Source organism: Pinus tabuliformis, chromosome 6 (assembly GCF_031772625.1).
Source record: "Pinus tabuliformis cultivar Carrire ecotype Pingquan chromosome 6, CPIR1, whole genome shotgun sequence".
Taxonomy (NCBI): Eukaryota; Viridiplantae; Streptophyta; class Pinopsida; order Pinales; family Pinaceae; genus Pinus; species Pinus tabuliformis.
Window position 1 is genome coordinate 678,133,301 of NC_142292.1, and position 11,968 is coordinate 678,145,268.

Consider the following 11,968-nt stretch of genomic DNA (forward strand, 5'->3'; position numbering starts at 1 on the left):
GCATTGAGGTGTTGCCCGCTTCTTTAACCGCATTTTTGCCATAGTAGTTTGTAAATTGCCTCTTTGTAGTTGGTAAATTATAAATTGTCTGCTGTGATTGAGAAGAACTCAAAGTGTTTGAGACTTGTACTTGTTATGTATTCACATTGAGATTTGCTAGTCTTGATAGCTACTGATTTTAATATGAATTGTTTTCATCCTTTATGTATTCACATTGAGATTTGCTAGTCTTGATAGCTACTGATTTTAATATGAATTGTTTTCATCCTTTATTTATCATCAAATTACAGGGCACACCACAGGCTATTTACGTGATGACACTCCCCTCCTGTTTGTCTCACAAGTATTTGTCAAGTCAGCCGAGCCGAGATATCAGCATCGTCCTCAGTAGCAATGGACTTCAGGGGAAGACAAGCCATTTTGTTTATAACATTGCTTTGCTGCGCGATGAACTCGGAGCCAATACCACTGAATTTAACTCGATTGCCGACTCCGGGGCCAGTACCACTGAACTTAACCAGATTGGGGATCCCAGGGCCAGTAACACTAAATTTAACCGGATTGTCGATTCCGGGACCAACACCGCTGAACTTAACTAAAGTGCCGGTTCCAAAGACACTACCAGCGACAGGTTATCATGGCAGTTACTTCCTGTTGGCTCTGCAGGTAGGTTCTACGGTAATTCTAAAGTTAAAATACTCATTTTATTCTGCATATTTCCAAATCTATTGACTATAGAGCCAAATCGGGAAAGTGATGTGATTTGTGTGTATTGTTTTAACAGTGGCCGGGCGCCTATGGCGGACAGTGTCCCCACAATGGTGATCCGGCCTTCTTCATCCATGGTTTATGGCCGCATGTTGCATTGCCACACGGTCATCACATTGATGGTCCCTTAACTCCTCTGGTATTGTACACTAAAGCACATACACATCGCAACAGTGATTTTGTTTCTTAAGAGTCATCTGCCGATATTTATTAAACATATTTAGACATTTATCAAGCGATAGATTCTTTTTTAAAGAAACAAAATACATACTAAATGTGTATATGGGGGGGGAGGGGGGGGGGTCGGATGTGATGTGCAGGATGGTCAATTAGTACAGAGGATGAATTCAATTTGGCCATCGATCATTCGGCCATGTAACAATAGGGCGTTCTGGGAACATGAGTGGCAGTATCATGGAGCTTTCTGGAATCTTGATAGCCAACGCGATTATTTCAGCAAAACTGTCGCGCTCGCAGAACAGGTTAATCTTCTGTTTGTGTTGAGGGCGCACCACATTCATCCAAACAAGGAAGTCCCATACCCAGCGAGCCGTTTCAGAAGTGTACTTGGTAGATATGTTCACGGATTTGGAAAGATTGTATGTGGTCGTGGACATACTAATACAATGTCTGAAATTTATTTATGTGTCGATAAGGAAGCTTCTCGTTTTATCCGGTGCCCACGCACCTTCAATATACGTTCACCTTGTGGACCTGAGGTCTTCTTTCTTCCGTTCCACTCCGGGTAGGCGCACTCCGCATGGTAATTATAATGCATGGAAAATTATTAGGCGTCAACATTCCTTGAAGTCACTCCCCCGGATCTAAAAACATCTCATTTTGGATTATCGACGTTTCAAACTTTATATTATTATTACAGTTATTTTGGATTTTGTATTATTCTCTTTAATTTAACCATTATTAGGAAAGGTGAACATGGGAACGACAAAAATTGAAATTAGGTCGTTACAGAAAGTCTGCATATCTGTGCCTTTGTTGCGATTTTATATATAGCAGTATAGAACTTGCTTAATCACGAATAGATCTAGTGCAATTTTAGTGATATTTATATAGATAGATGTACTTTTTCTCCGCTTGTGTATTATCTGCTTCATACCGAAATGTGTGTTATATGATTCATTTGAAATGTGTATTCTATATTTTATATCGAAATAGATTAGTTAATATAGATATTAGAAGAGTTTATTTAAATTTTAAATAGAAATATTTTGAAGAGAAATGTGATATTTTTTAATTATTTTAGGTTTATAAAGATGATATAAAATTATATTATTTAATTTATATAAAAATATTTAATTTATAATTTCAAGAGTAAATTTGAAATATTTTTAAAGTATTTTATTTATACTAGACAGTGAAATGTAATATTGACAAAAAAAAAAAAAAAAGTGAAAATAAGACGAATGAGAATATTAATAATTATAATGTTTTTAATTAAAACTAATTAAATATATATAATTATTTTTATATTAACTAATCTTAATAATAAATAAAAGCAATTATAAATAATATTTTTGAAAAAAAAATTATTTATTTATTTCGGATATGTTGAATCCGAACTACAACGCAATATTTGTTCTTTAATTCTTTTGTTTTCACTACTCCATTTGACTATTATAATTTTAAAGCCCAATATTTTAGTGGGAGGTTGATTTAGATTTATTTAAAGCCCAATATTTTAGTGGGAGGTTGATTTAGATTTATTTGAAAAACATATCTCCATAAATTTATGGCATTTTTATTTTGTGAGTGCTAAGTATTATAATTAATTTTATTTTTTAAAATATTATAATTAATTTCATTTTTAATATTTTTTTATTCATTAAAATAGTTTTTTAACTTAATTAAAAAATATATTTGTGTTCGTTGGTTTGTTATTTGATAAATCAGATCAAATATATCTTATTACAGTTTTAGTTTAAATAAAGAGTATAAAATGTATTATAAAGTTTATCAATTAGTAATTGTTTTTAAAGATATGGAAGATTGGGAAGATAATTAAAATAAAGAGTTTAAAATGTCTTATAAAGTTTATCAATTAGTAATTGTTTTTTAAAGGTATGGAAGATTTTTAAGATCATCTGACCCAGATTTGTTTTTCATCATTGTGCTTAAAGTAGTAAGTTTGTGTTGTGGTTATGCATACAACATCCTGAATGAATTATCACCAAAATGTGTGAATTATAGGTGTAGTGTGGTTGGCCTAAGGTTGGGTGCAGAGTCGAAGTCTCTCCTTTAGTTGTCATTAGCCTTTAAACACATCAATAAATGTACATTACTTACATGTATTTTCTTATGGACCGTGACGAATCTTATTAAGTTGTGAATAATGTAATATCTTGTGTGTTATAAACATAAATGATTACCTAAACCGTGAAACTCGTTAATATGTTTATGGTTAGAATGATATCTTATAAATTTATTAATTAATATCTACTTAAATTGTGTTCTTTATTATCATCAATAAAATTGTGTAATCATGTGTTATGGTTATAAGATGTACTTTGAATGAAAATGCTAAGAACTCAAAGCGTAACTCCCAAGTAAATAGGCTTGCCTTAAGAACTCAAGGCATAACTAGGCATACCTTGGTTACATCATTTAAATCAAAATGTTAAGAACTCAAGGCATTACTCCCAAGTAAATAAGCTTGCCTTAAGACTGCAAATTGTAGCGCACAGCAACCATGTCACCCTCCCGTTCACTGACATTACCGTGGGATTATCTACCATGCACCAAACCAAATTCTGACCAAATTATTCGATATAACTATCGAATTCTTAAATTTCCATTTTTTTCCGGATTCAACAGAATTTGGTATCTCTCATTGAAAGATTGTTCTCCACGTTTCGTGGATGTAACCTTTACCATGTTCCCTTTATTTATGCCTTCAACATGGCAATGAATCCATAGTTCTATGATTGGTGTAAATATAAATTTGCAATAAATGCACCATTCCATTGTCTTAAGAGGAAGGCGTGATGTTTAAGTATGCATGGCATTCATTGGCCGCTTGCATTCCCAATGATTCTTCCGGAGGCCATCTTCGTTATCTTGATGGTCGGCATTCTCCCCCCCATTGTTTATACATTTCAACCATCTGTGTGATTCTATTTCAGAAATCTTGATCGGATGCGGCGAACTTTTATTGCCAAAGGCCTTCCGGAAACCAACAGTGAATGTGGAGCTAGGTTTCCAAAGGGCCTCCACTTCAGGAGTGCCTTTGTAGATGTTTTCGGTGATGGATTGTTTGACGTCAATGGAGAACAATGGATTCATCAAAGAAAGGTGTCTGTCTTAGAGTTTTACTCTGTATCTAGTCTCACTTATGTCTTGAAGTTGGTACAAGACTCCTTGCGCCAAAATCTCATCCTTATTTTGGACAACACGCTACCCAAGGGAAGCGCCACCGATCTACTCTTTCAGTTCACGTTTGACAACATCAACAAAATTGCATTTGGAGTGGAAGTGGGGTGTTTATCTCCATCTCTGCCAGCCATCCTTTTGTCAGAGCATTCGATGATGCTATCTCTTTGAGGCTATTCAAGTGATGGGAAAAGACCTGTGGCCATGGAAATGTGCTCAGAATTTATAAATTGGTAGCTCTGTCTTTCTTCAAAAAAATAATTAAGCTTAATTTCGAAGGAATCGGCCTCTCTATTCCACACTATGTGGATACGATGAAAAGAAAGAAAACTAAAATTATTTTTGAGGACAGAGATTTTGTTCACTCAATGGCTAAAGCTAAGATAGTGCAGGTTAATTCTAGTGATCTAGTCAATAACACATTTAGAAATAAAGGAACACTTTTAGAAATAAAGGAGAGCTTAACATTGCATAGATATGTTTTAAAGTTAGTGCCAGCAACAAAATTTTCACAAGTATGGAAGGAAGATGCCCTTGTAAAAGAATGAAAGAACCTCCACTAGTGGTAGTCATTGGAAGCACCATTGAAAGAGTCAACATAATAGGAGTTGTGACTTGGAGGAAAACAAAAAGGATAGAAGGGTTGGTGCTTAAGGCATATCAGATAGGCTTTGAAGAACTCGATGATCAATGTAAGCATATAAAGAGAATCAATGGATAAGTCCTAAAAAAATGGTTTGTTTCTTACATTTTGAATTCCCCATGCAATAAAGATAGGAAGAGATTTATAAAGGCCCATTTTTTATCCCACCATTGCATGGAGGAAGCAAACTAAATAGAAGTTCTAGAATCCAACAAATGGAAGTAAGATAAAAATATGTCCATAAAGCGAGAACTAGAGGCAAAGGTGCTCAATTGACTCAACCCCATTTAGACATGAACAACATATCTTGGTGCTAATGAAGCCTGTGCGCAAGAAGTTATCCCAGGTGAGAATGAGATTTTCAAGGATGAGCCAATCAAAGCACTTAAGTTTTTGCAATAGGGGTCAGTTCCAGATCTTCTTATATCACGCTCTACCCTCTCAATTCATGACGAATATAAAATGGGGTTTTAAGCCAACTTAGCACTCCCATAATAGTTACTACCCACTATGAAGGGCCGAAAGCTTTTTGATCTAGATTTCCAAGAAAAGTATGACTAAAAGACAAATCAATCATAAGCCACCCTGGCACTCCCATATTAGTTACCACCCACTATGAAGGGTTGAGAGCCTTTTTAATCTAGATTTCCAAGAAAAGTATGACTACAAGGCAATTCAAAAGATACTATAATTGACATTTAAATAGTAAATGAATCCACTTGCATTCTATGGCCCTGTCTCCTGTAAATTCCAAATTAATTGAAGCCACTTGCATTCTATGTCCATCTCTCCTGTAAATTTCAAATTTGTTATAAATGATAAGTTGTTATCCACCTTTGTTAATTGAGCCTCCACCTCATCAACACTTGTAAGAGACTCTTGTTCAACTTCAGAATGCTCTATCACATCAGTTCCCATTATAGTTTTAAGCTGCCAATACATATCTATATTTTTCATGTATCCTCTTTGATGAGTTCCCTTATTCTCTATGTCAGGGACCTATCTCCCAACCTATTCTCCTACATATACATACAAAATTAACCTTCTACTGATTCTAACTCATGTCTTAACACCCTATATATATATTCTAATCGCTAGAGCAGTGTTCCTAACACAAACATGCTATAGTGGGCAACTACCTATTTTTCCCTTAAACTTGTGGGGGCCTTACAAGTCCTATGCTCAAAGGAAACTAAGATAAAATATTGAAAGAGAGTAAGAAGAATATTATAGGAGTGGACTTGTATCCAGCCAAGAGACAAAACTCCCTAAATCAAAGTAAATGACACAAAACATAAGGAGATTAAACAAAAAAGGATAACAACACAAAAAATGAAGGAGATTAAACATACTCCAATGGAAATAGAAAATTAAATCTGACCTTGAGCAAGGAGCCACCCTTGATTTACCACTTATATATATCACACGAAGAACTTGTAGTATAAACTACCTGCCATAGAAACGATCATAAAGGAAAGCAAAACTAGGACGCTTAAAAATGAAGCCAGAGAGATATATTTGTAACCCACCTTCATGCTACCTATACAAGTCCCTCGTAGACAATTCTAGAGCCAGCCTTAACGCAAGAAGCCAAGGAGGTTTTTCTCCCTCATACATCCCATATAATTTGTGTTTACATAGCTAGCTACTTAACCGGCTTTAGTAGGACAACACAACCACTAAACCAAATATAAAGTCACAAACTCACTACCATTGAACACTCATTTCTAGTGAGGGAAAATCCAAATACCTTGTAATATTAATACTTCTTACAATAAATCAAACTTATAGTGTAGTTTTATTGGTCATGGTTGTGAAAATGAAGTGTTATGTGCAAAGAATTTTGAGGTTTAAAATAAAAGCTCTTTGTTGCCATTAAATTTAGTCCCATCTCCTTTTATTCCCCACTTCGCTGACCTGTGGTGAATCGAGAATTTAATTAGAAAACAAAAATAGAGCACTTCTGAATTTCTTCATGAGAAAGCATGTGTGTTATATTACGCAAACATATTGAAATAGGTATACCATTACTACTCACCAATAATGGATATAATTTTATGGAAATATCAATATAATCGTTGGCCCTTCTTTATCCATAACAAGGAAACGAATAGAGCAACAACATCTAAAAGGAAAACATCACGAATGAAATAATGCATATATTTAGCTAAAACATTATATAGAGTTAAAAATAATGATATGTAACCCATCCCATGAAAAGGAAAATGATATCCTTGATCCACTCAACAAACCAAGCTATCTACCCAAATATTCAATAAGTTAAAACTATCAACCCTTAACATAAACCAAGCCTACTATTATAATGATTCAAGAAACACAGTATTACCCTTAACATAAACCAAACTTACTATTATAATAATACAAGAAACACTGTATTAAACAATTAACAAAGGAAAAAAATATTATTATGATGATTTAAGAAACCATGTGCAATAGAGACACCATGATTTTTCTAGTAAAGGGATTCTAAAAGGATTGTGGAACAATAAAGATTAGTGTGAAGGGCTACTCAAAGGGCTTCACAATCATGTGGAATCCAATTGAAGTAATTAAAATATATTTCTTTTATATTTTTGTTTTCCATCATAAGCCTTGGAAGGTTACTATGAGATTCCATGAGGTTGAATTACACTTTCATCAAGAAATTTATTCATTAAACACTATAAAAATTCCATTGTTGTGCTTCTTCCTAATAAAGTAGTGTTAACCAAGGGCTCTTTTTAAACAAATACAATTGGTCATGGGTTTCCCATACTAACTTCCCAACCACCCATTTCAGCTTAGAGAAATAAAGAGTTACTAGGGCATCAATGAGACATTGGTTTGTGATAGTACATTATTGATCATGGAAGTTGTACAATATTTTTATTCACCTAGTTCATGTGCCATGAAGCCTATCTTCAAGATCCTACAAGAAGTAATCATGCTAAAGGAAGAGGGAATGAAAAGATACAAGTATTCTAATGCTCGTGGATCATATAAAGATACCTTTACCTTAGTTTACTACATATTGTTGAGTGTCGAGAATCTACATTGGTTGAAAAGGACCTAAGTGAGATCAACGTTTTTTTTTTACCATTATATGATGTATGACTATAATTTTTCAATAGGGTGAGCTTGTGGCTAAGGAGGAGAGTTATAGGTCTTGAAGTTAGGATTATGGTTTGGAGAGTTAGGTAGCTAGGATGAGAAAAAACCTCTCAATTAATGGAAACGAAAGATATTAATAATAGAATGTGAGAGATAATGTGATTAGTTTGTTAGTAAGCATCACAATTTTTTTTTAAGAAATTAATGAAAAGTATAGAACAAGCAAAAGTATGTAAAGAAAGTATATATTTGTTAAGCAATGGTAGGGGAATAGTCCTCTCTATGACATCGGGAATAAGTGACAAAGGGTGAGCTCATTGTCCTTCCATTTAGAAGGGCCTTGTTGATCCTTATAGCTTTGTGCATGTGTGTGTGTAAGAAATGCAAATGATTTTTAAAACAATGGATCTCATGAAAACATTTGCTAGCAAGACAATGTCTATCTACTCCAACTATTTTTTGAATGCACACATGACCTCATTATATACAAAATATTTGTTATGAAAATGGTAAAAGTCCCACACTAGTACGAAATGACCAATTAATTAATATAAAACAACTAAAATTTGCATATAAATGACCATTTTTAAGTCGGTGACCAATAGTAACTAATTTACAGTATCTTATAACACGACCAATTTTTAGTCATTTTTACCTTAGTCATTAATTGGTTTTCTCAATTTTACCATCTAGTAGTATGTTTAGTTATAAATTTGGTCATTAACTTTTCATTGATTTAGTCATTAATTGTCGCAATTAATGACCAAATATACAACAAAATATATTACTATATGAATCCTCGAGAAAACCAATTAATGAACAAATAAATATAGCCAAAATGTTGGTTGTGTTATAAGATACTGTAAATTAGCTACTAATAGTCATACATATGCAAATTTTAGTCATCATTTAAAACCAATTAATGACTAAAGAAATATGACTAAATTTTAGTTGTGTTATAAGATACTGTAAATTAGCTACTAATAGTTGTATATATGCAAAATTTAGTGATCATTTTAATCAAAAAATTATCATTTGCAGTAGTATTTCATCAATTTTTGGTATTTTCATATTCATTATATAAACGACTGATTCATTATAAGTTTCTATTCATTTCATTTAATTTCATTCATAATCATTGTAAACAACTAATTCAATCATATATTCATTTTATTCATGTTCCTCATTAATTAATATAAACTACTAATTTAGTAGCTTTATATTGATTTTATGTGTTTATTATTAATCAACATAAATTAATTAGTATGATTTTGTGACTAAATTTTAAAAAAATGTCATACGATGTGCATGTTTATCTAATATGATAACACAAAGTTACATACGTTAATTACGAGACTAAATAACATTAAGTGCAAATAAAAATAATTTCAACCATATAAATTTTATTATATAAAATATCAAGTAACACAATATCAGTTTCCAACTTAATGTTGGTTGAACTACAATTTACACATGAAATATTGTTTTATCATTTCAAAACATCATCACTATGTTGCCAAAGCATTGCAAGTGAATTCACCAACTCTGAAGGCTTGACCATCAGTCTCTATGAGTGTGTCTTATGCAAGATATTGGCTCTAAGGGTATCACTAGACATATTCTCTTCTCTTTCTCATTTTGCATTTGTCGCTCCAATGTTATTGTTCTCTTCTTTCTTCAATTGCTACTTCTTACTGTCCATATTGAGTTCCTCCCCTAAAAATGAAAGAAGATACAATGCAGAGTTTCAGACATGAAAGACGATGAATACTTGAATATAAAATAAAGTAGAATACAAAATATTTATACAACATATACCTCAACATTCGATAGTGGACACTATGCGGCTAGGTGACATGTATAAATAAAACAAATAAAATGTCACCATAGAAAATAAAATCTTAGGAACTTAGTATTCAACATTCAACAAAACCTTAGGCACAATCATACCAATTAAGTTACATGTTAAAAATATCATGCAATAGATAACTTGTGAAAACAAATGGAAAAAAAAATTACTATAAAAAATATCCTTAATGCTTGTTCTAAAAGAGTGATGTTCCTTAATTTTGGATATTATTTTTCCCACAGTAAATGTTCCTCACTATTATGACCTATGTTTTTAGGATCATGAGATTGATCCAACATCATATTAGATTGTGGAGACAAAATTATTCAAATTTCCAAGATTAGTACCTCACTTGGTTGAATGAAGGTGCTAGTTGTGATAGTGTCAAAACCTTAGGGAAGCAGCACACTAAGGCCTAAGAAAATATATCACCACTTTTCCACTGAAAGAAAAAATTTCAATCCCACAATGGCCTTTGGGAGTACATTTCATTGGATGGATATCGCCCTCTGAGAGATGATTGTCTAATACAATGATAAGTGTACATATATTGTCACAATGCCCCTCACAGTTGGACCCTATAGTTTTGTCCAATAATATTAATCATATTATACTTTTTAATTATAAATTATGACTATCAAATAATTATTAGTTTTAATAATTAGTTCGAAATTGCATTTTTAGTATTTATGTATACATGAAAATATTTAGAAAAAATGGTACTTTTGTGACTAGTAAATTTCGAGTGAATCTAAATACACAATAAATTATGGTGCCTCGGTGTTTCTCTAGCATTATCCACTGATTGTACCAATTTATCCCATGTCCTCTACCGATTTTGGTGAATTCCTCTTTGATGATGTCCAATGCCAATACAATGGACATTTATCCTCGATGTTTTTCTGAGCCAAAGGGAAGCTACACAAGTAACAACCAAAACATAGCCTCAAATATATTATTGGGGGCCAAAATGTAGTAATTATATGACAAACCAAGAAACATTGCATGTTAATCATCTTCCCTTTAATATTGATTAATAATTTCTTTGCATGATCATGTAATACAAAAGTGTCAAGTAGGGTCATTTAAAGTCCGTCATCCATCAATATCACCTTTGAGAGTGTTTAGTATTTAATACTTCCTATTACACCAACAATAGATCACCAACTTCAAGGATAGCAATATAAACACAACAAAAATGAAATTAAAAGAAATGTTAGGAAGTCAAATGCCACTAATCTTGAGTCAAGAAAATACCAAGCCCCTCACATCAGCAAGGCATTCTTAGGCACTAAAACAAAAAATCCTTCCATTGCATCATTTCCACCTTTTCTTTCATTTCTTTAATTGATAACATATTAAGTTTCAAAAAATAAATTCGTTGAAAAAGGTCTCAAAATCCTAACAAATTGTCGAGTGATTGTTGTATCAATTAAACAGAAAGGAAATCATTCGATATGCTTTTAACTTGTGGAATATATTGAAGAATATGAACCTTTCTCATCCCTTACTACTAATCAAATTGTAATCCATGGGTGCCAATCAAGTAATCAATTTCCCTCCAAGATAGTTAAGAGATCAATTGGGATAAGGACTTCTCGAAGCATTGGGATAGTAGAAATAGAATTAAGGAGGAGTTAATTGAAGCACTTTAGTGGGTGCCCCAAAATATTTGAACGCATCTAAAAATGATTTTATACTCCCTCCACACATTTTAAAACATAATCCATTCAGTTGCATCTCATTTATTTTCCACCCTTCTATAATATGTAATTCTTTGAGCAAGAATAGAGCATTCATAAATATTATCATGAAAGAGGACTCTTCATAATCCTAATAACTTTGGCTCTAACAAGTAAACAATTTCATGTAGTCATTAAATTTTACATGGTATATTTCAGTGATTGAAATGACAACTTTATTCTTAATTTGATTACAAAAAAAAAAATTCAACCCTAACTAGTTGGGATCTAACAAATCAAGAATTCCATGTAGTAAAGTAAAATTACATGGTATATCCAAATTATTTGAAATGACAACTTTATTCTTGATCTTATTTCAACATAGATAAATTCAAGAGTACATACATATTTCTATATTGAACACATTCTAATATTTCATATAAATATAATGATACGATTTACCTGTAGGATTTGTCTCCACCACACAAACATCTTTTCATAATAAAATTATAAATCCCACGTCTTCAT

At 32.5% G+C, this 11,968-nt stretch overlaps 1 protein-coding gene across 1 annotated transcript; it reads left to right on the plus strand.

Annotated features, from left to right (window-relative positions):
- The first annotated feature begins 290 nt into the window (after positions 1 to 290).
- On the plus strand, positions 291 to 1,697 carry LOC149260459 (ribonuclease 3-like). The gene is made up of 3 exons (XM_089380052.1): positions 291 to 666; positions 785 to 907; positions 1,089 to 1,697. Exons 1-3 carry the CDS (start codon positions 394 to 396, stop codon positions 1,515 to 1,517), a joined length of 825 nt encoding a protein of 274 aa, XP_089236178.1. The 5' UTR covers positions 291 to 393; the 3' UTR covers positions 1,518 to 1,697.
- Positions 1,698 to 11,968: the final 10,271 nt, after the last annotated feature.

What these genes read in the sequence shown, in the direction of transcription:
- LOC149260459 (XM_089380052.1), top strand. Translation starts at nt 394, where the DNA reads ATGGACTTCAGGGGAAGACAAGCCATTTTGTTTATAACATTGCTTTGC. An exon ending in ACTTCCTGTTGGCTCTGCAG is followed by an intron (nt 667 to 784) that starts GTAGGTTCTACG and finishes TTGTTTTAACAG; the next exon opens with TGGCCGGGCGCCTATGGCGG. An exon ending in ATGGTCCCTTAACTCCTCTG is followed by an intron (nt 908 to 1,088) that starts GTATTGTACACT and finishes TGTGATGTGCAG; the next exon opens with GATGGTCAATTAGTACAGAG.